Source organism: Nothobranchius furzeri, chromosome 5 (assembly GCF_043380555.1).
Source record: "Nothobranchius furzeri strain GRZ-AD chromosome 5, NfurGRZ-RIMD1, whole genome shotgun sequence".
In the NCBI taxonomy this organism is placed as follows: Eukaryota; Metazoa; Chordata; class Actinopteri; order Cyprinodontiformes; family Nothobranchiidae; genus Nothobranchius; species Nothobranchius furzeri.
This window is the reverse complement of record NC_091745.1, coordinates 65,325,547-65,349,356: the sequence shown is the minus strand read 5'-3', so window position 1 is coordinate 65,349,356 and position 23,810 is coordinate 65,325,547. Positions and strand designations below refer to the sequence as shown.

Genomic DNA, 23,810 nt, shown 5'->3' with positions numbered 1-23,810 from the left:
ATTCACTGTGGCGGTCCGTTTCACATCCTGCATCTGCTGGAGGAAAGTCGTGCTCCATCTTCTTCTTCCACAGCCTCATTCCCATGCTGCCCATACTCATCAGTACAAACAGTACACCCATCTTTCATGATGCACTCAGTTGTTTTCCATTAACACTGTGAATCAAGGGAAAGTGAGGTAGACTCCTCTGATAGATGTGTCCATGTTTTCTGGATATTTGTTTCCTTGGATACAAGAATTATGTCAACAAACCTCTTCAGTGAATAAAATATTATTTTATAATTTGCACATCAATGTAAAAGATTAAATATTTAAATAATGGATGTGTTTATATTCAGGAGAGCCTAAAGGCCAAATGTGGCATCACCCTCATTTTTTGTTGCTTAACTTCTAAGGATCCAGACTTTCTGTTTGGGCTTTGGCTGTTAAAGATTATCTTTCCATTCCATATCGAACCAATTTCAGACAAATGTTTAATTGTTGAATTCATTTTGACTTTTTTAAAAAGCTGCTAAAATAAAGGGGCATATTGTGTCAGCACAAATCCAGCTAAAAGCAGCAAAAGTCATCTTGTTTTAGTTAAAAATGGGTTCTGAGTGGGTTTATGATGGAATCAGAAACCACATCTTAATGGAGTTTTATACACCTCACACATATCCCTTCATTTAGGGCATGATTATCTGTTTAAAAGCAAAATAATTGGTTTAAGACTTAAAACTTCAAGACAAGATTTGTCCTATAAACAAATGAAAAGGATTCATTTAATGAAGGAAAAAGAAGCAAACGAAAAAGTAACTTTTTGGAATACTTAACAATTACCTTCACAGAGGCCTGGTGGTAGAGTGTACACTTGGGACTGGGAGATTAGGGTTCAAATCCTGATTGGGTCATACCAAAGACTTTAAAAATGGAACCCTGTGCCTCCCTGCTTGACACTCAGCTTTAAAGAGCAAATTGCAGGTAAACTTATTTTTCTAATTCATATAAAAATGCTGTCCAAAAATACAATTTGAAATGTTTATTTTGGATATTTCATTTTAAAATGCATAACAACAGAGTGTTCCTAGTGGTATTTTATCAGCAAAGCTTTTAAAAAGCCACTTTTTTCTAAATCTGAACCTCTGACGTAACCAAATGGAGTTAGAAGCTAGGCGCTGCCAGTGGCGGTTTTACCATTAGGCATAGGTCGGCGGCCACCTGGGGCCCCCTTGTGTTGGGGGACCCCTAGCCCTGGCCGCCGGCACTCCTCTGTTAATGCCACAATATTCTTATTACCAACCTGTCGCCGCCGATGGGATTGGACATGCGCACTTGTCATTGCCATAATTCCTGAACCGTTCAAGATATCATTCAAATTCCAGAAGTGCAGAAAAGATTAAAAATGGGGCTTTTCGAGCATTTACAATACATTACGGTAGCCCCCAGGATTCCCTGTCTTGAGCGCAACTAATCACAAAACAGATTCAGAGACGTGCTGAGTTTGTCATCCAAAATGATCCGTTTTATAACTTTTGAATGGCTGATCAGATTGAAAAACTTCCAAAGGTTCCTTAACTCATTCACTGCCAGCCGTTTTCTGATCGCTAACGGCCTTCGTTGCCAGTGTTTCTCACCTTTTTACTGTTTTTTTAAGAGTCACAGAACGTTGCGCGCTAGGATTATGTAGATACCAAAACAACCAAAACAAAGCGGAGACTCACCTCTTACATCAGGAAGAATCTGTGTGTTTCGAGCGTTATCCGTTCTTTCATAATCCGTTGTTGAATTGTGATCGGCAGACGCTTTTCCGGTTCGTGCATCACTTTTTTTACAGGAACGGCCCAAAACGATCTCCTAACACATGGATGGTCTGCTTCCTGATCATGTGACGTATGCGGATGAAGATCAGCTTCAGGGGCAAGATGTTTGTTCTCTCAGTGTGGGGGCTCGTTCTGATGCTCAAACAGTAAAAAAAAATGCAAATGACGACTTTAGTTGTCATTGGCAGTGAACGGTTGGATCTAAAATGGCGACTTTAGTCGTCAATGGCAGTGAATGAGTTAAAGTACATAAAAGCAGCTTTCCAAAGATCTATAGCATGAAGCAATCAGAGTTATGGAAAATATTGTGACGAGGGGAAATCCTGCTGTACAGCCTGATTGAAACGGAGCGCAGCGCCGCAGTGAAAGCGGATAATGGAACGGGTAAGCTAATTAGCATAAAAAGCCAGCATGAAATTATAGAAATGCCTCAAAAAAAATCAACACAATCTATTAGGTGTCCCAGAACGCTTATATCTGAAGACAGTGACCACGAAGAAGAACAGATCTCCAGTGAACTGGGGTATGAATGTTTGTTCAGTCTTTATTTTTTTTTTTTATTTGAACAACCCTCAACTATTTGCTAATTGTAAGATTCAGCTTCATTCCAGCATTATTTATCTTTTTACAGTAAATAATTATTTTTGCTAAAACAAAAGTTTTTGGTATAGCAGTGCACGATGTGCAAGAGAAGCACCCCATGGCAGAGTGAGGTGCACAGAGTAGGACTCTGCCTGCAGATGGAGAGAAACTGCTTCAAGGCCTACCACATCAAATAAAAACGTCTGAAAGTTTACAAAAATAAATGGTCTTAAAAACTGCTAAAAAAGATACCAAGGTTCACACTTTTTTAAGAATAGATGCATTACAGTTCAAAGTTTAAATTGTTCATTTCAACTTGTTTGCCCAGTAATTTTGAAGTTCCTGTTCAGTAATACATGTAAAAAATTCTAATCCGTGTTTTGCTTTTTTCACTTTTAAGCTGATTTTTTAAAGGCTTTAATAGAAATTAATTCTAAATACAAACCATACACTGAAAGCTGAGGTTGTTCTGAAAAAAGGAGAAGAGTTACACACACTTTGCACTTTTTATTACAACTGGCTCGCTGGTGTCTGGGTCGGATCCAGCTCACAGAAGCCCGCATGAGCTCCAGAACCGGATGACAGGCGTCTCTCTCCCTCTCTCCAAGCGCTAAACTACGTTACGTGAACGGATATTAACGAGTATGAGACAGCTGACAGATGCTCATTAATATTATATTAACTGACCAATACTATTTTAATTGTCTGGTACACAATAGTAATCTGTACAATATTGTGATGTTAGCACACAAGTTTAAGCTAACATCGTTAACTCACCTGCTGCTCCCCCGCTGCCTCGCCTTCATCTCTCTGCTTTGGCCGATGGTTTCTCTCTCTGGTTGGTCTCTGCTCTCTGGGGCATGCAGCAAACTCATAACTTTATGGTTTTGGTCCATCAGAAGCAGAATTATAAACATTTAAAGTTTCCTCTGTGTCAGAGCCGCATTAGAATCCATATTTTTCTCTGGATTAAGCTAACAGGACTCCCTCAGCTGACGTCACTTGGTTTGGCAAAAAAAAAAAGATACTTTCTCACAAAAATGACTCTAAAAGCCTAAATAATTTATGTATTTGTAAAAAAAATGTTTCAAATGAGTTTCTATTATGTTTCTCTAATCAATGGTTCATGGGAGTCTCTAACCTGCAATTTGCTCTTTAAGGGGTTGGACTGGGGGGTTAAACCACCAAATGGTTCCCGAGCATGGCCACAGCTGCAGCTCTCCGCTCCCTGGAGGGATGAATCAAATGCGGAGATGTCATTTCACCAGTTTGTGATGACTAATGGGATGTTAACATCAAGTCTTTAAAGGCATTTAAAGTGAAAATGAGTTGGTTTTTGAAGGTTTTTCCAGGGATGGTGTCCTAGATATTTACGTGAATATTTAATAGAATTTCCATAAAATGAAAGGTATGAATCCCTATAGAGCCTTGGACTTGAGTGAACAGCTTAGAAAGCTTTTGGAAATTTTGCGTTTCAGTGTTTAAACACAGCAAAGAGAGTTTGAACGAGTACCTATCCCACTTTATAACTATTTGTTCCTAGATATGAGATCTAAAAGTCAACATTTGATAGTTTTGACGAGTTTCCGCATCTACTTTGGGGAATTCTTAAGTAAGCAGAGCGTCTCCGCAGCCTGACGTTACCTGAATGTGCGCCAGGATCAAGCTGTGCCTCAGATGTGCCAGAAGTCCGCCAGAGTAGCTGATGTAAAATGCTTAAAGTGCTGCGTTCCGACCTACATTCAGACGTTATCATCTTCCTGCCACAGACTCGCTGTAATAGAGCGGCTGATTTACAGTTTTACCAAAACAAGCCCTCGTCTAGAAAAGAGAACAAGAGGTGACTATTCCAACAGCTGGGGAAGTGGAGATAAATAATAAATCATATCAAGGAATCTGTCTGAGGCATGTGTGCGGATGTCTCGACATGGAGATGCAGCTGGTCTGGAGACAGAGAAACGGCTGCTGTCAGCATGCGTTCATGATAAAACTGAACCTTACAGCTCTGAATCCATCTGTCTTTGTCCGGGCTGTGGATAATGACCCAGCGGGCATTGAAAAAGCTGCAGATTTATCGTACACTGCTCTGGTGAGAAACCAGTAGAAACTATTTTATTTCTATTCAGGTAAAAAATTGAGAAAAGTAGATAATTACTAATACTGGTGACAGCCTGAACTGGTTCAAGCGGTGCTTGTTTCTTTTGTGCTTCACAATATTTTGCTCACTTTCTTGAAAGTTTTGACTAATACTGAAGTATATTATCCACAGTTTTAACGAGCTTAGCAGAAATCAATTATCCTGAGAATAACAGCGCAGGAATAACTAATTAGCTTAATAACAAAAGTTAACGATGAGGTCTCACTGGTTTTCTGTGATGGAAAAGGAATACGTGTTTAAAGCATGTAAAGCAACATTTAGCATAAAAGTAGCTTAAAATTCGTGTTATGGAGCTAAAGTGCAACAGCACTGGGTATAGTGGTGTGCAAGGAGAGTTAATGATTTATCAGGTACATCCTGAACACTTTAAAAGCCTGAAAAATCCATGCAACTCATTTAAATCATCAAGTTTTTGTGTTCAACTCAATAAATGTGCTCAGGAGTTTGCTTTTGCTGCATCACCGGAGCAAAACACAATAAAGCTGAGCAGTATGCATCATGTTTGAGAATTACAAAAGCATGCAAACTAGTTGGAATTGGTAGTTTCACATAGAAATAGTGGGACGATCTTTGGTTGGATTTACTGGTTGTGTTTCCACACATGCAGTTAGTTGTTGGGGTCATTTAGTTTAATTTGGCACAAACGATGACACAAGAACTAAGATTAAAGACAGAAAAATACATGTCGCCTTGGGATTGCCCTGGAGGAGCTGACCCAAGCAGCTGTGGAGAAGGAAGTCTGGGCCTCTCTGCTTAGGCTGCTACCTCTGCAACCCAACCCCGGGTAAGCAGCTGAAAATGGATGGATGGATGTTTGGAAATAACGAACAATAACAGTCAAACTTTTCCTTTTTCATGTCCTTTTGTTAATTGACTGCAAAGAGATCAAAGGGCATGTGTTGAAGCTCCTTATTGGTGAATAACTGCTGCTTTTTGGTATTTTATAATCTACTAAACAAAAGTGAGATGCAAAGGTTTGTTCTGCTGTCAGACAGAACAGTAAAAACTCAGGATTATTTCACATTTTAGGTTTGTGTAACCATCTAGAGGCAAAAAAATGTACTGCACCACTTTACTTTCTTCCATGATTACAACCAGACGCACCGCCTCTCATTTATAAAAGCACACCTCTAGCCGACTTACTTATCTCTGCATCTGTCAGGGTACTTTCATTACTGCACGCATATTTTGTGATTGACATCTGTACAAGCTAACAATGTAGCTAATGCTGAACGGCGCTAATTCAGATTCCATTGGCATCTAAGGGACGCAGGCAGGCCTAACAAAAAAAAAATACTCCTTGCCTTCAGGGGTGACACAGGAGTTAAGTGCTCGCCCCGTAACCGGAAGGTTGCAGGTTCGAGCCCCGCTCAGTCTGACGCTGTCGTTGTGTCCTTGGTCAAGACACTTAACCCACGTTGCCTGCTGGTGGTGGTCGGAGGGACCGGTGGTGCCTGTGCTCAGCAGCCTCGCCTCTTTCAGTGTGCCCCAGGGCAGCTGTGGCTACAATGTAGCTCATCACCACCAGCGTGTGAATGTGTGTGTGGATGGATGAAGGACTGTGTTGTAAAGCGCCTTGGGGGGTTCCAGGACTGTAGAAGATGCTATATCAAATACAGGTCATTTACCGTTTTTACCATTTCATTACATCGCTAGCCTGGCCATCCTATCTATATGTGACCATATTTAGTCTGGCCATGACCCATAGACAGACCACAGTCATGGGGCGGAATCTACATGGATGTTAGTCAATGGGATAGTCCACCATACACCGTCGGAGAAGATGCAAATATATCCTTCTATCACTTTTATAGATTTCTGAAGAGTGTTGCATCCTCTATTGATGGATAAGGAGGACGGGGCGTAACACAGAGGCATGTGTTTCAGGTGTGGAAATTGTAAACATTGATTTTAATGAAAGGATTTTAAAATGACAAAAATCTCCAAATCTAAAAGTACTTAAAACACATTGTTAAAATGGCCAAGGGTTTGTTTAAACCAGACATCCGAATGCTCCCAAACATTCACAAAACAAAGTCCACTGACTTAAACACAAGTTTGGGAGCCAAGAGGAAACAAGCACTCTGGTCCCTCGTCTGTTAAAAACCTCTAAAAGTTGTTAATCTTCACCAAGCTTAAACAACTAACGCCCATTTAAAAGCCGTTAAAACACAAACAAATGGAGCACATGAGAGAACTGGCACAGATCCAGTCTCTCCCTTGCTCCTGGCAGCTCTCCCTTTTATGCTGCTCATGAGGTGATCAGCCCAAGTGAGTGCAGCTGTGCAGGTAGGAGGAGGAGGCAAAGCACTGAGCGTCCGATTTCTGAGGCAAACAGCAACAGCTGTAACAAAAAGTGATCATTCCTGAAAAGAATAAAACTCTGGATTGACGCTTTAACAAGCCCTGCTAAGAACACACACACACACACACGTGCAGTCTTAATTGAAGTAAAAGTAATTTAATTGATGACAGAATAACAATAGAGCGGTAATTACACCAACATGTCAAACATTACAGCGTGTTAATGAACTATTAGTGCGTGTTTATGTTACCTTATTGTTACACAGGGCACTGAAGCTGCACACACAATTGTGCACATATGGATACACACTGTGGGCTTGACACACTCTCATGCCTGAGGTTTACAACCTTGTTAACAGCAGGTTGGAAAATAGCAGCTTAATATCTGTGACTGAGAGATAAACGGCCCCGTCTACCTGAGCAGCAGCACAGTCACACACCGCTTTTACAGAAATGACCCTCCTAGAAGGCATCAAATAAAAGTTATCTTTATGGTGCATGTGCTGCCTTTCATTATCGCTGATTGATTTGGTTTTGGTTCTTTACATCCAGCTGCAGGACATTTGGTCTCAGAGGCTGAGTGATATTTCCCATGAGTGCAGAAAAACCCCATTCTTTACAGTTGTCAGTTTTTATTTCCTGGTGCTCTGCTTGGTTTGCCTCACGGCTTTGTAGATGGCCTCGTAAAACCCTCTTTTGTGTCACTTTCTTTCTGACCAAGATGTCGACGTTGGAGCAGGAAGGGGAGGAGGTGGTGGGACAGGCTCGGTGTCCCTTCGAATCCCGGCAGTCCAACGTTGGTCTTTTTGCAGGTGAGATTCCCAAGGTAGTACTTTACAATTAAACCAAAGAAACACAGATGCTGGTTTATTTTAATTTTTTTGATCACATAATGCAAATAACACGTATTTTTGTGCTGTCAAGTGGGTCTCCATAAACAGTCCTCTCAGTGTTTGACTTTAGAAATTGTGCCTAAAACAAGCAATTTCAAGAAGTCACCGTTTGTGATGTCACAAATGGCCAAAGTAGAGTACAACCTCTCACATGTAAGAGAAAGCTGCTCCTGGAGATGCAGTGGCTCAATTCCAAGCCCCTCCCACATATCAAAGCCACACCTCCAATCTCTCACGCTAAACCAGCGCCTGCACTCCCCAAACGCGCATCACACAGTGCATAGGGCTTACGAAAAAAAATAAACCCATGATATTAATTATAGCATTAGCTACTGAACAGCATGCACACAAACAACACATAAGTAATAATTTAACTGGCGTTGTTTCACACATAATCCCATCTGTATAATCCAAGCCGATGGGTTATTTCCGCTCTGGTTGTGAGATGGGCGGAGCGGTGAGCGCCACCTGCTGTTGAAGGGACGGGCATGCCCGGTTCTTTCTCCTAGAACCATGAGCTGCAGCTGCGCGCGCCACCAAAATGACATGCTTTATTTAGAAATGCAGCCGCGTCGCGGTCGCCAGCCGATGTTGACGGAGCTTCAGTCCCAAATGTTTTTCTTTTGTTTTCACTCATCAGCCACAGATCGCTACTCTTGCTCACAGCAAGCTGGGCTTCCTACCGTGGTGACTCACTCACGTGTTCCCTCTCCTACATTAGTTGGTGACGCAGTGAATTAAAACATTAGGAATCCTAGTATTTTAATTCACTGCTTCACCAGTGCATTTTTCCTGTTCGTGAGACGAACCCCTCCTCCATAACCAGGTTACTGGTACGGAAGCCTGGAAAGGCCAAAATTCCTCAAACATTTTTTTTTCCCCTACTGGCTGATATGAATTACAATAATAAAGAATATAGTAAATTTTATTAGTCCCGCAGTGGGGAAATCCACTCATTACAGCAGCACACACACTTGGAGAAACAGATTTCAGGTAAAACTGATTCCAGCCATGTTTGCTTTCATATCTTCAATAACGTCATGCTGATGACCCACATGAACATAATCCTCTGTTTAGTGGATGCAATTACATCATGAAGTTAGCTTAACATGATAGATGTTTTTTCTTGGAAGGAAATAATAACTGGTAATATTATGAATGACATGATATTGCCCACCCATAGATGGATTTTTTAAAAATTACATTAATTATAATTAAAAGTTCCTGTGTGACATTTGTGACATGTAGCTGTAACTCTTTACTGCAGATGGATGGATGGATGGATAGATGGATGGATGGATGGATATTGTGAAGAAGTTCAGGAGAGTTGGATGTTAAATTGTCCTCACGAAAAGAACATTTATATTAAACAAAGGTCAGTTCCCTCTGTAAAGTCAGAGGTACGGAAGAGGATTAGGGCCGCTGAAAAGACAAAAAAGAGAATTCTGACTTTTTTCCTTAAATTCCCTGTCAGAATTCTGAGATTAAAAGTCAGAATTCTGAGATTAAAAGTCAGAATTCTGAGAAAAATGTAAGAATTCTCTTTTTCTTTTCTTTTTTCTTGACGGAGGCTCTAATCCTCTTCCATGCAGAGTAGAAATAAATAATAAATAAAATGTAGAGCACACAAAGTCTCAATATGGGGCAGCAGTAGCTGAACAGGTTGAGCGGGTTGTCCAGTAATCGGAAGGTTTCAGGTTCGATCCCGGCTCCGGACAGAGAATTCTGCTGTTGTGTCCTTGGGCAAGACACTTAACCCACCTTGCCTGCTGGTGGTGGTCGGAGGGACCGGTGGCGCCTGTGCTCGGCAGCCTCGCCTCTGTCAGTGCGCCCCAGGGCAGCTGTGGCTACATTGTAGCTCATCACCATCAGTGTATGAATGTGTGTGTGAATGGATGAATGATACACTGTAGTGTAAAGCGCTTTGGAGTCCTTTCTCTGAGAGGCGCTATACAAGTGCGGGTCATTTATCATATTAACCAACCCCCCCCCCCCACCCCCCACCCCCGCTTTAAACAGTTGGCGAATTGTCCACTCCCAACCCCATGACCCCGTCTCACTCTTTGAAATGTTCAAAAGTTGGCAACCCTGTACTTTCTGAAATCTTTCATGAACACGAAGAAAAGATAAACAGGATGTTTCCTTGTGGACCACTCCACATCCGCGAGTGCTCGACTCGAGCTAAATCCAAACAACTGAATGTAATTCGGTTTCTATACATTTTTCCTCATTCAAAGCTCCCTCTTTTTGATTCTGGCTTCCAGCAGGATCGTCTGAAATCCCTGACAGGGATTTACAGTTTTTTTGCTAGTAGTGGCAGAAACATAAGCTGTGAACAAGCTGAGGTCAAATTCAGGGAAGAGAGGAGAGAGCCAAGCAGCGCTCCATCCTGCCAGGTTTCCACTGACATTTAAACAAAGTTCATCCAGGCTGATATTAAACTGATTCCTTCTCCTACATCTGCTCTCCTCATCCTCCTCCTAAATGCCACAAAGTCATCAGTGACCAATGCAGACATTTAAAAATCACAGATTAGCATTGATGATTGACAGTGAACGAGTTACTACTTATTACTTCTGTTTTCAGGTGGTGACTTTTACTCTGCAACCATGACCGACTTCTTGGCGAGTGATGCAGTGATTTACAGAAGCCTGGGTGAAAGCAGTCCTGTTTTACGTACGGTCAAGTATGACTCCAAATGGCTACGAGGTAAAAGTCCCAGTTTGGTGGTGACATCTAGTTTTAGGGGTCTGCTGGTGGATTGTGTGTTCATATGAGCTTCTAGGAACCATTTCTTACTGTATCTGACTCTAAAACATATACAGTACAGGCTTGTTTTTGTTTTCTAGCACTTCCTGTTGATCTGTGTTCGATTACTTTAAAATATTGGCTCCATTAACTTGTCTGGGATCTGCCAAGTAGAGTCAGTAACTATAAAGGAATGACCTAGATTACAGATTCTCCTTAAATGAATTAATGACATCACTTCCTTTTCTCGGTGTGCACTTTTTTGTTGTCGTAGGACTCGGGTGATGTGTTTGGAGGAGCCAGCTGGAGAGTTTTTTTTCGTATTTGGAATTTTTTTGTAATCATTAATATCACCAATGAAATGATCTGCTGATGTCGTACGAGTTCCTGTTGCATTTGCGTAACATTTTAGTCATATTAGGAGTTCTGAGGAAGGGGTTTCTGTGGAAACTGTGCGTGCAGACAGGAATGTTCCGTATGTGAGGAATGCTCTGCTGAAAGCCGAGTCTGTTTCTCACTGATCAAGTCAAACCAACTGTTTAATAAAAACAGACCTGCACCCTGGTCCGGGTCTCCTTTAAAATTCAATTAAAACCATTTTAACCATTTCTGAACATTTTCAACACAACTGGTTGAACTTTGGATGTCTGATTTTTACCACCTGAAACATAATGATCTGAAAACTTTAACAAATATTCATATCCTACTACAAATGTCCTAAATTAAACTTTAGAAGGAAGAAAATGGCATAAATCTGATGAAATAATTGCCTCTTTCCTATTTGAGCTGATTATTTTGAGGGATTATTGATCCTTATTTCTGATACTGTACATCATATTAGTGATTTTATTTAAATGTTATTGTGATGTTTCTACTGTAGCCTCTGTGTTTCTCTCAGCTACACAAACCCGATTTATAACCAAATATGTTTTTCTCTCCATCCTAAGAACCTCATTTCCTTCATGCCATCGAGTATGGGAACTACGTGTATTTTTTCTTCAGTGAGATTGCTGTTGAATACACAACTCTAGGCAAGGTGAGAAGATCTGTCGTTTTCTTTCTAGACAAAAGTAATTCCCAGTAACTGCCTGGCTCGTTCTGCGGATCACATAAACTGGTTGCTCTGGCGCTTCACTTCCATTCTCCAGGTGGTTTTCTCCAGAGTTGCACGTGTTTGTAAAAATGACAACGGAGGTTCCCCGAGGGTTCTAGAGCGGTACTGGACATCTTTCCTCAAGGCCCGTCTGAACTGCTCAGTGCCCGGAGATTCTTTCTTTTACTTTGATGTTCTTCAGTCGCTGACCAACGTGCTGCAGATAAACCACCGGCCGGCTGTCATTGGAGTCTTCACCACACAGTCCAACAGGTCGGGATTCTTTATTTACTTCAGTGTTATGAATATAATCTTTAATAGTCCGTTTGAAGGTAATTCCCAGGTCACCAACTCCTGCTTTTCTGGTGATAAGGATGGTTTTGTGTTACTATGGTTACCACGTTTGAGCAGCTATCTATAGGAACAAATTAGAGCAAGGCTGACTACAGTAATCAAAAGACATTTGTGAGCAACACAGAACAGTCAGACTGGCAGGTAAAGTGGGTAAATGCAGAGGTGTGTTGCTACCAACTGTTCACAGTTCAGGTTTATAAGAATCTGCATAGGACGGTGGCCAATGAGCTGCTTCTTTATATTTAATAAAGTGAAAAGAGATAAAGTGGTCCTAGGAAGCACCTACCTGTCAGATGACTTAAACACTGATGTAGAGCTGAAAAAGACGCTAGTATTAATAATGGTCCAACAAAGCTTGTTAGCTTTAGGGGTCAGCAACTCTTCGCAAAGTCTTCTCAGACTTATCACTTATTCGTAAGGCTGTCAAACAATTAAACATTGTAATCAGATTAATCACGGGGTTATTGTGGATTAATTTTGATTAATCACGATTAAATATCGTTCAGTTTTAACCTATTTTAATCAATCATGTCATTTTACATGAGCAAAAAGACTCAAGAAAAATGGAATACATATGCACTGAACATGTTTATTGAGCATCTTGAAATTTCCCATCAAGAGGGCCAGTATGTCTGTTTAGCATCTGTTAGCACCTTCCATATTGAGTTGATTGGTTCTGCGGCCTGTTGCTACCGGATCAGTTCCCATTTGCTCACGTGTGATGGCAATTCGACTTGGACAAATGGTCCAAAATGTGAAAACAGGCATTACAGAGAGTTTGTCATTCTGTGCAGCAGGTGGGTTAATTAGTTAAAAATGTAATCTGATTAATCATGATGATGGATAAGTCTGTGATAGCACATTTATTTTGACTAAAATGAGAAGGGGTTCCAGTGACTGATGTAAGTGAAAATTCATCTAATAGGTTATATTTATATTTATATATTAGTGTGATGACAAAAAAACACCTTAGATTTCACCCAACAGTTTCTCATTAGCATTTAACCCAGAAACGCTAAAATAACGTATGCTACATCGCACTGTTAAAAAGAAAAGTACTTTACATGAACAGTTACATCCTGGAGGTTTAGTTTAAAGTTTGAATCAACAAATGGAAACATCTAAATACAGATAAATGTAGAGACCAAGTCAGTATACTGAATTTACACGAACAGAAGTTGTTGTTGGCAGAGAGAATTTGACACTTCTGACTCTTAACATGCTTGTTCTTCCTCTGTGGCCCCTGCGCAGCATCACTGGCTCAGCAGTGTGTGCTTTCTACATGGACGACATAGAACGGGCCTTCAACGGGAAATTCAAAGAGCAGAGGAACAGCGAGTCGGCATGGACACCTGTTCCAGAGGAGCTGGTCCCCAAGCCGAGGTAAGAGATGCATCTTTAAACAGCAAACTGACACTTTCCAGCACCAACGGAGTTTGTGCAGCTGCTGTTATTATTCTGCACAGACATCTCCAGGAAGAAAAAAAAAACAAATAAGCAGAAAAAAGAAAACAAGCACTCACATAAGACACCTGTTTATCCGCCTGTTGGTCCCCTAAAACAAATGGCTGCAAGTGTTTTTACATCTGTGCCTGTTGAACCGGATTTATGCCTGATGTTTATGTTCCTTCTTTACTGTTGTTGTTCAGACCCGGCAGCTGTGCCGGTGAGGCATCCGCCACCACCTACAAGTCATCCACCACCTTCCCCGACGAGACACTGGCTTTCATCAAGTCATACCCCCTTATGGACGAGTCGGTTCCCTCAGTCAACGACAGACCGTTCTTCACCCGCACCACCAGCAGGTAGATGGGGTGGTTACCACCTAATGTCAGCACCAGCTGCTTTCAGGGACTCAGGAACGGCACTCGTTTGAAACGGCCTTGGCAGCAACTTTGGATGATTTAGTCTTCTTTGTGATGAGCAGATAGAGGTTCCTCTTCTTCTACTTCTACTTCTTCTTCTTTCTCTTCTTCTATGTCTTTCTCTTCCTCTACTACTTCTACTTCTTCTTCTACTTCGTGTTGTTCTTCTTCCGCTTCCTCGACTTCTTCTGTTTCTTCTTCTACTACTTCTACTTCTACTTCTAGTTCTTCTACTTCTTCTTTATCATCTTCTTCATATGGTGAACTGCCCCATCAACTGATTTCCTTAGTGATGAGTATGTCATGTTGTGCGAAGACATTTTGAAAGACAGCCACACATAGCTCTGACTATGGATCGTGGCAAGACTTCATATTTACATACATAAGGTGGCATGCCCTGTTTTCTTTTATCTAGTCAACATTCTAGAACTCCACAAATCTGCCGTTAAGACTATGATATTATTTCCAACAAAGGTGTCAATCTTTGATAAAAGTAAAATTCAGTTTATGTACTTTTAACTTGCACAAAAGAGAATGAAATGTCTTTGCTTGATTATTGTGGAGATTTCTTTTTGCTGGATATGATTGTTTGAAATGATTCAAAAGGGGAAAACCTGCAAGCTCAAGTTATTTACATATTTTTATTTATTTATTTTTATTTATTCACGCAATTCCTCATAAAACAGGATCTTGCATCAAACTATTACTTTACTAAACACTTTTTTTACTTGTATACATAAAAAATATCATAGCCACGTTCTCTGTTCTAGCTGAACATTTTCACCAAGTCAAATTAAAAACAAAACCATTAACTGGAACGTTGCAGTTAGGAATGGAGGCTGCAGGGGAAAATCCCAGAGTCGCTTCTTTAATTGGTTGTATGCATTTGTTTCCTGTGGCAGCATAAGGTGCAGCACCAACGGTGTTTTAGCCTCCAGTCTGTGATTGGAATAGATGAGTGAGTTCAGGTGGAACACTCAACCTTGTACCTCATTAAAACCCATCGGATTTATTCACCGGTCGATGCCGGTCCACATCAAAGCCAAGGAGCGCCGGAGAGAGTCCTCCTCGAGTGTCTGACCTGCAGATGCCTCAAAGCGGGGCACGCACTGGAGAGGTGTGTCTGATGTGACATCTGAGAATTCCTTGGTATCCTAATTGTTGAAAATGTCAACGGGTTTCATATACAACAAAAAGCCTCAGACATATTTGGACATGCAGTTGATTTACATCAGTGATACACACACACACACACACACACACACACACACACACACACACACACACACACACACAAAGGTAGCACACAGGAGCTGCCACCGTGTTTCCTGAAGCAGAGCCAGGCTGACAGCCAGTCCGACACCATGGTGTCTCCACACCCAGGAAACGTGTACCGCCTCACATCTGGCGCCAAAAATATCACATCTGCCGCGCCGTTCCCCACAGAGCCACTAGATAAATGAAATCAAACCAAGTGCACGCCACGCCGCTCTGCCGAGTCCTTGCAGGGATGTGCCAGGCAAGTCTATGTGGGTAAACACACCAGCCTGCGTCGGACCATCTGGGAGGGACAGAAGGAGAAGGGTGTCCTCCCTCAGAAGGATGGAGAAATAAAATGATGCCAGAGTATTTTTGGAGGGAGAGACTTTAAATCCTTGACCAGAAGAGGAAAGTGCAGTCAGAGAAAGTGAGTGGGGAGAGTTCATCCGTCCCTCAACAAGCTGTGGACTCAAGGTGCCTTTCAGCAAAGCTGCCAATCCTCCGCAGGAGCCAGCTGTAGACGGCTGTGGTGATACTGGGCAGCTCCCAGGTGGAGCCTAAGGAGAGCGGGGTGAATATGAAGCAGCCGTCGCTACTCTTCATCATGAATACTGAACAACGCGGCACAGAAAGAAACTAACTCAGGACTAGACGTGCTGAGGAACGTGCCCGATAGATCGATCGGCTGGTTGTGGGTGGATGGATGGGTGCATTAATAGGATGAAGGGATTAAAGGATGCAGGCGATGAAAGAAGGGAATGGTGGGTAGTTCAGTGAATTGACTGATTGCTCACCAACGCTTTACACAATGAGCTCAGTAGTCACCCACCCTTTGTGCAGTTTACCGGTAAACTACGAGGATTTGATTACAGCAGCTGTTTCATCTGCTGCCTTTATAACAGTTGTTCTTCTGGTTTAGGTTCAAGTTGACCCAGATTGCCGTGGATACGTCGGCAGGGCCGTATAAGAACTACACCGTGGTGTTCCTGGGCTCAGACAATGGTCACCTCCTGAAGATTCTGGCCAGCACAGAAGGATCCAACTCATCCCTCAACACCCAGCTCCTGGAGGACATGGACATCTACAACCCAGACAAGTAAGAAGACTTTATCTTGTGTCCTAGTTTGTCTCTGTTGTCACCATTTGCTCCCTTTTGAACATGCTCCCTTCTTCTCCTTTACTTAGTTTCTCTGTGTTCTTCCTCTCTCTTTCCTCCTCCTCCTCCTCCTCCGTGTCCCTCCCTGATCTGTCCTGCCCACTCAGTCTTTAGTCTTTTGTAACACTTTGCATCATCTTGTACCGCTGGAGGAGATATTTCTTTTATGTCGACTTTTTTGTGCAGCCTAAAAACTTTGATTCACGTCAGAATTCCACTGTAATAAAGAGTGTGGGCGCGTGTGTGTGTGTGTGTGTGTGTGTTTCTAGGTGCAACGTTCGGGGGGAGGACAGGAGGGTTCTGGGTCTTGAGCTGGACCGAGATCGTCACGCGGTGTTTGTGGCGTTCTCTGGTTGTGTAATCCGCGTGCCGCTCAGCCGCTGCTCAGATTACAGCGACTGTAAGAAGTAAGTAACCAGTAGTGGGGCGTGAACCATCATCTGGACTTGTGAGTTGTGTCTCGCTTGTGCTTTTAACCTTTTTACCCTCACACCAAGAAAAGAGGTTATGATGTTTAGAAACCTAATCATTTTATGGTAACATCACAAAAATAAAAGTACTTGTTTATCATAGGAGCGGGCTAAATGATAACTTCCTGACATCTTGAAGGACAAGTTCACAAAGCAGGTAGATCACAGAATCATCATTTCGTACGGACTTATGAGAGGAGAGAGCATGTTTCCACCTGGACCGTTTTAGACGTGACACACTCTGATCACCATTGAGCCTACTTGGGAAAATAAAGCAGTTGTGTTAACTTGGTGTTGATTTTTAGCTGTGGTGAGTTTTTATTCTCAGACACAAGCATCACTGAGTTGTGCTTCCTGTTTTTTTTTTTTTTTTATTAAACTACGATCCTGGTTACAGAGAGACCAGAGCAGAACTTTAAACTTAAAGCCTACGTACTTGGTCTCCTGCTTCGTGATCTATTTTGGGGGCTGTGAGGAATGCTGGCCCCATCCACCCCACCCCCACCACCCCCAGCTCTCTCTGGGACTGCAAATACCCCCATAGCATGCTAACCCCTCGTTGCAAAGGCCTGGAGAAGCTCTCAACATTGTTTAGTCATAAATTGGATCCAGCTGATTGGCTTGTATCCAGCAGTGGTGGATGAAGCAGGGGGGAGGAAAACCAGGAATACGGAGGGGGTGGGCGGGATCAGGCTGGTTTTACTCGAGTTCACATCCCAAGATCCTTTTTTAAAGACTGGAGCTACAGCGAACCTCTTCCTGAGACTAGGGCCTCATAAGCTGCATCAGCGCGGAGCAGGAGGTCAGATTTCAGCCAGCGTGTCCTCCAACACGCGAGTGAATCTGTTTCCCTCCTCATCAGATTTACTCCCATGTCTCATTTTTTCTTCAGTCCTGGTCTGTTTCTCCTCCTGCTCCTCTATTATCGGGTTTGGTTTGTTGTTGCTTTCCTTCACTGGAGGCCTTGCCGCTGATATTATGTTTCAGAAGATACTTTATTTTGAACAGCAGCAGGGAAGTGTATGAAATTGGAATTTTAATGAAAGAAAGAAAAAACACAATAAAGAGCTTCTACTATAAGAACTTGGGTTTAGGGGTTTTCAGTACCATCAGAAATTAGTTATTTATATAAACTGATTAAATTATGCAAAGGAAAGCTGGAAGTGGATTGTTTTTCTTTGCACAAAAGCGGTGGATTGATGGCATAGCTTCAAAGTCGTTCAGGTGCCGAGCCAAAAGAATCCTCTGGAAGAGATGAGAGAAATCATTAAAACTAATAAACGAAGTTCAGCCCCGTCTTCCTTTTGGTGATTAGTTAGATGATGATGTTGATGATGAGGATGAGGATGATGTATCAACTCATGTTTGTTGTAAATCTCAACTTTTTTTGTTTGTTTTTATTGTTTTGCTCAAGTTTTATAATAATATCACAGATAAACAGTGATCAAAACAGAAATTCAATTTAATTATTCATTTATTGAGAACAGAAAATGGAGGAAGATCTCTAGAAGGAAAAAATGAGGTCCCCAGGAGCTAAATAAGATTTGCAAGAAAAAAACAAGTTTAAATTTAGCTAATCTGATATATTTTTTTGTTTTTCATAAATAACTTTCTAAATAAAACAAAGAAAAACACTTTCAACAAGACAAATATTATTTACAAAATATGATTTTTAAATAATATCCTGCTTTTTATTTGACACGCTGAAACTAAAGTCACGTGATTACAGTTCATCGTAATAAACAGTTTGGCTTTTATCATCTTTTATCTTTTAATCAGTGGCAGTCAGCTGTCTTTAGCCGGTTACTCTGCATCGTCATCTTTTTTCCATGAAAGAGAAGGACTTAGCTCACTTGTGCAACATTATAATGACATGAATACATTGTTAAAGCAGACATCTTGAGTATTTTAGGATCCAGTAAAAGTATCAAACGTTGCAGAACTGGAGCAGTTTTTCTCCAGCAGTGTCACGCTAACGGAAACTGTTTCCAGAAAGTCCGATTTCTGTTATTCCAAATAATTTGGCAACATGACAGCTGGAAGTTATGAGCCTCAGCCTCAGAGACCCTCAGCAGCTAATGGATGTTCCTTACACTCCATGTCTGCACACACACACACACACACACACACACACACACACACAAATACTCGTAAAAAAGCGACATTGATGACAACTTGAAGCAAACATGACTTAGCTTCACTTCTCCTGCTGAACCTGCAGCTGCCACTGTAGCCGCCACGCTTCAGGGTCGTCGCTCATTTTGTTGTATCGCTGCAAATGAACGCCTCTGATGGAGGGAAGGAAGGCAGAGTGGAGCCAAATCTGCATATATACCTTATGGCTAGTGCATGAATAATTTATTAAAGGAGCACTTTAGTATGCCTTTCCACATATTGGCAGTCACACACAGCGGTGACAGTCATTTTAGTCCTCCATCTGTGAACTGTGGAAACACAATTTTTTTTTCAACTTTAACATTTAAAGTTAAATATTTTTTCTTATTTTTAAGCAAAAAAAAAAGCTAAGAATTTCACTAGTGATGCATGTCAAATATAAAAGTCTAACTTGTAGAAAAACCTGAGCTGTTGTTTTTATAAACATACCTTTATTTTTATTGACCTATTGATCATATTCAGAATGTAAATGTGTAAAAGATGTTTACATTTGTTCAAAAGAATAAAGAATGTGAGTTATAGCAGCTGTGTGTTTATGGAAATACTCGAGTATTAAAGCAGTAGGAGGGGCTCACGGAGGCCCGAGGTCCACATGGAGATCTAGGTCTGAAATCTAATCTTGATTTTAGTAAGAAATAAAATTATCTTAATAAGGAAATGAACTTGGAGACGTCTTTGGTATTTTTATTTTTTACCAAAATCACTGGATGAGTCTAAACTGAAAAAAAAAATTATATATATATATAACTTAAAGTGTGTTCAAATCAAATCAAGTCAAAGAATTTTTATATAGCACTTTTCCTGCATAGGATGCAATACAAAGTGCTTAACAGATTAAAATGACCCATATAACCCACATTCCCTCCCTTTCCCACACTTAAAACAATTGTGACAGTTTTACCCCCAATCCACAAACCATTCCCAGGCACACACACACACACACACACACACACACACACACACACACACACACACACACACACTTGTCCACATAACACATTAAAAGACCACAGTAAACACTAGGCCAGGGGTGTCAAATATACGGCCCGGGGGCCGGATCCGGCCCGCAAACAGGTTACCTCCGGCCCGCGAGATGGTTGTATAAACTTTATTTTCATACTTTACAATGTAGAGTGAAAATAAACTCTAATTTTTCTATTAAAAAAACCTGCTGTTCCTAATATGTCCACTAAATGGTCCAATAGGCATTGTGTTAAGTAAGCAAGCCATTCATCCTCAGCCAGAGCAAGTGTGTCAACCAAGTGCAACAGGTGTTCTGATGAGCTACTTTGTTTTGCCCCCGATATCTAATACGGCGTCTACATTTTGTGCTTCAGCCCAAGATGTCTCTGTCAGAAAGAAGAAAAGTGGACACAAGAGTGCAGGTTGCTCCAAGAAAAATGGACGTCCCCCTATTTTTTCACGGAAGTGAACGGAAAAGCTGTATGTTTGGTGTGTTTGGTGTGTTCACAGCATGTTGCAGTGCTGAAAGGATATAATCTTCTTCCCCATTATGCAAGTCTTCATGCCGAAAAATATGACAAATTTGAAGGACAGCAGAGAAGAGAGAAGGTGAATGAACTGTTTGCCGGACTGAATAAACAGCAGTCTGCGTTTACTCACAGCCGAGATATCAGTGGTGCTGCAGTGAAAGCTAGCTACCTGACTGCTAATGAAATTGCAGTGGCTTCAAAACCATTTAGTGAGGGGGAATTTGTAAAAACGTGCATGATGAGGGCAGCGGAGATTGTGTGCCCTGAAAAGCGCCAAGCTTTTGCAAACATCAGCCTGACCAGAAACACAATTGCGGACAGGATTTCCGATATTTCAGCGTATTTGGACAGCCAATTGAGGGAAAAAGTTGTCCTTTTTTGCTTTTTCAGTTGCTATTGATGAAAGTACGCACATTACAGATGTTGCTCAACTGGCGATTTTCATCCACGGAGTTGATGACACGTTGACAGTCACCGAGGAGTTTGTCGAGCTCAGCCTAGTGACTAGGCTGAGCTCAGATTGGACAGGTAATGAAAGACATGCTGTCAAGGGAGCCATCTGCCTCGACAGTAGCAGATCGACTGCAGCAGCCAAGACACCAATCCAGGCCGCCCTGGGAGGGAGGGTGGAAACCCCCACCACCACCTGGGCACTACCCTATGTATGGTTAAACATTGTGCTTTTAAGCTTAATATATTACCTTTACTTATGACCCATAAGATGTGATTCAGACAGAGTCAGGTTTATAAAAAGTAAGAATTTATTTTCTAAACAATTAAAAACATGGCAAGTTAACTAAGACTACTGTGATGGATGAATCTACGTGGATGTGATGTGATGTATGGTGATTGAATGGTGTGTGTATCAGAACCTTGTATCTAGAAGAACTGAGTTCTGGGTGTGAAAAGAATTTGGTTTGCATTAAACTATGAAGTTGGTTCTTATCAAAACGGCATCAGACGCAATCATGTGTGTCCACCTCACCCTTTCTTTGGAGACCCTCTTCGTGGATCCGGAGGTCAGGGAGGTCGGATGACCATTGGGCACAGAGGTTCAGTAGATTAACCGCAGCACCGACGCTCCAGTCCAGAGATGTCGCCAGGCACACAGGTTGAAACTAGTTTGCGTCTAGAGCAGCTGTGTCTGGATAGCTGAAGGTAGCGTTTTGCTGTGTCAGCTGTAGGCAGCTTTTAGCTTGTCGAAAGCTCGTCAAGAGATGCGGTGTGAGCAGAGTTTCCCTCCGATGGCCAGTCAGAGTTAGCTCAACTAACAGAATTCTGGAATGCTGAATCACTCCCCAGTGATTCTGTTTTAATATTCTCATATTATTATTTACTTGGCCAATCGGGACATGCCATGTTAAGGGGTGTTAACAAACAAACCTCAGAACACACCTTCTTTCAGATACAGGATGCACTGGTTTGTGGGTAAGAAAATATCTGTGTGCGGTGACGTTACTTTAACTCACTCACTGCCAGCCGTTTCCTGATCACTAACGGCCTTCGCTGCCAGTGTTTCTCACAGTTTTTACTGTTTTTTTTAAGAGTCACAGAACGTTGCACGCTAGCATGATGTCGATGCCAAAACAACCAAAACAAAGAGGAGACTCACCTCTTACATCAGGAAGAATCCGCGTGTTTCGAGGATTATCCGTTCTTTCATAATCCGTTGTCGAATTGTGATCGGCAGACGCTTTTCCGGTTCGCGCCTCACTTTTTTTACAGGAACGGCCCAAAACGATCTCTTAACACATGAATGTTCTGCTTCCTGATCATGTGATCTGTGACGTATGCGGATGAAGATCGGCTTCAGGGCTGAGATGTTTGTTCTCTCAGCGCGGGGCTCGTTCCGATGCTCAAACAGAAAAAAATGCAAATGACGACTTTAATCGTCATTGGCAGTGAATGAGTTAACTTATGTCTTATGAACATTTTATATGATTGTAGATAGTGATTCACTTGTTAAATCCAAACATTACTGATCATAACATAATTTCATTTCAACCACAGTAATTTAAGTACAGATTAATCAAAACATTTCATTAGTATTCATTTAACATTTGTTCATTCAACCATATTATTATTTAATGATTAGTTAACTCATGAGATCCCTTTTCATGAGAGTGAGCAATCCTGCGGTGTTAGAAAAAGAAGGCTTTGTTTGGGAACACAGGCTCATGTCTTGTTCCTCCTGAAATGTCAACAAGGTTTGCAGAACCTTGTGGCTTGTTGGAAGGTAGAATGTTAAATCCACCAGGGTGGCTATGTATGGCTATAGATGACCGGTGGCATGTAGGTCAATCTGTAGGTGAAAACTGACCATTCCTGGACGTTACACCTAGGAGCGCCCCAGCCGCCGCCACCGACCACCGGTCCCGAGGCAGAGGGCTCCACAGAGGAAACACTGTGTTTCTGTTCAAGTAGCGCCATTTAAAATTTTTGTTTAATTTTTCCACTTTCCCGAAACAAAAAATACACTAGTTCGTATTTTCCAGTCCTGATCAGGTGTAAATTTCGTTTACCTGGGAGCTGCAGGTGCAGCGAGGGATTAACGGCTCCTCTCTTGATTTCCTTCTGCTTGGTGGTGATGCACTGATTTGTTCTCAGTGGGATTTCTCACCACCCATTACAGACTGGATGTAGCTGCGCACACGGTGCACATTCAGTTCAAATACTCATAAATCATTTCAGGCTCTGGAAACGAGTCGCACCATCCTCATTAAAACTTATTTAAACTTGACTGCCTTGAAGCTTTTGGGTTGACGAAGACCGAAGCACGAGAGCGTTATTGTTGCTCCTGTTCTCCTGTCGTCGTGTGCTTTATGCTCATTAGGTCATTGCTGCTGGCTGAATACCTCCCTACTGCAAACAATAAGTCCTGCAGCTGTAAAAGTGATGCACACACACTCAGCGGCGCCTCGTGTTGTTGCACAGCAGTAGTACTCCTGCAGGATTAAAGCACACTGACAGGAGGAAAGAGGCTTTTGCTGCAGATCAGAGGAAAAGTTTAATCAACAGTAATGATGTCTGAGTCCCAAAATGGAGGAAAACGACTGAATGTTGGGATTCTGCTGGGACCTTTCCTGCAGGGAATGTGACTAATGGCTATTGATCGTGGTTAATGCTGACTGCTTTAAAGAGAGGAGGTAAACAGGTCTACTCATCACGTTATTCACTGAATCACAAAGCTGACATGCAGCACAGTAAGTAGGATCAGGCAAACAATCTGCTGACATGAAGCCGGTGGTGAAGCGTGTGTGCCGCTCTCAGAATCGAGTCATTCATGGCTACACTCTGCGCTGCTCAGGATGGACCAAAGATCAGCAGTTTCTCTTGTTGTGAAAAACTAATGACACGAGCCTTCAAAGTCAAATCTGCCTCAAGCGTAAAGAAACATGCCTAAATATCACAGATTAGTTCCTGGGTGGCTTTTGTTTTACAGGACTGATGCGCTAACGGC

At 41.9% G+C, this 23,810-nt stretch overlaps 1 protein-coding gene across 5 annotated transcripts in view; it reads left to right on the top strand.

Annotated features, from left to right (window-relative positions):
• The window catches only part of sema6cb (semaphorin 6Cb), a 181,663-nt gene that overhangs the window by 127,932 nt on the left and 29,921 nt on the right, over window positions 1-23,810 (top strand). For all 5 annotated transcript variants that reach the window (XM_015949872.3, XM_070551014.1, XM_015949870.3 and 2 more), the window contains 8 exons: window positions 7,565-7,655; window positions 10,323-10,445; window positions 11,432-11,520; window positions 11,633-11,850; window positions 13,183-13,314; window positions 13,581-13,736; window positions 15,976-16,152; window positions 16,482-16,619. In XM_015949872.3, the coding sequence (XP_015805358.3) occupies window positions 7,565-7,655; window positions 10,323-10,445; window positions 11,432-11,520; window positions 11,633-11,850; window positions 13,183-13,314; window positions 13,581-13,736; window positions 15,976-16,152; window positions 16,482-16,619 (1,124 nt within the window). The remainder of the gene's footprint in view (window positions 1-7,564; window positions 7,656-10,322; window positions 10,446-11,431; window positions 11,521-11,632; window positions 11,851-13,182; window positions 13,315-13,580; window positions 13,737-15,975; window positions 16,153-16,481; window positions 16,620-23,810) is intronic.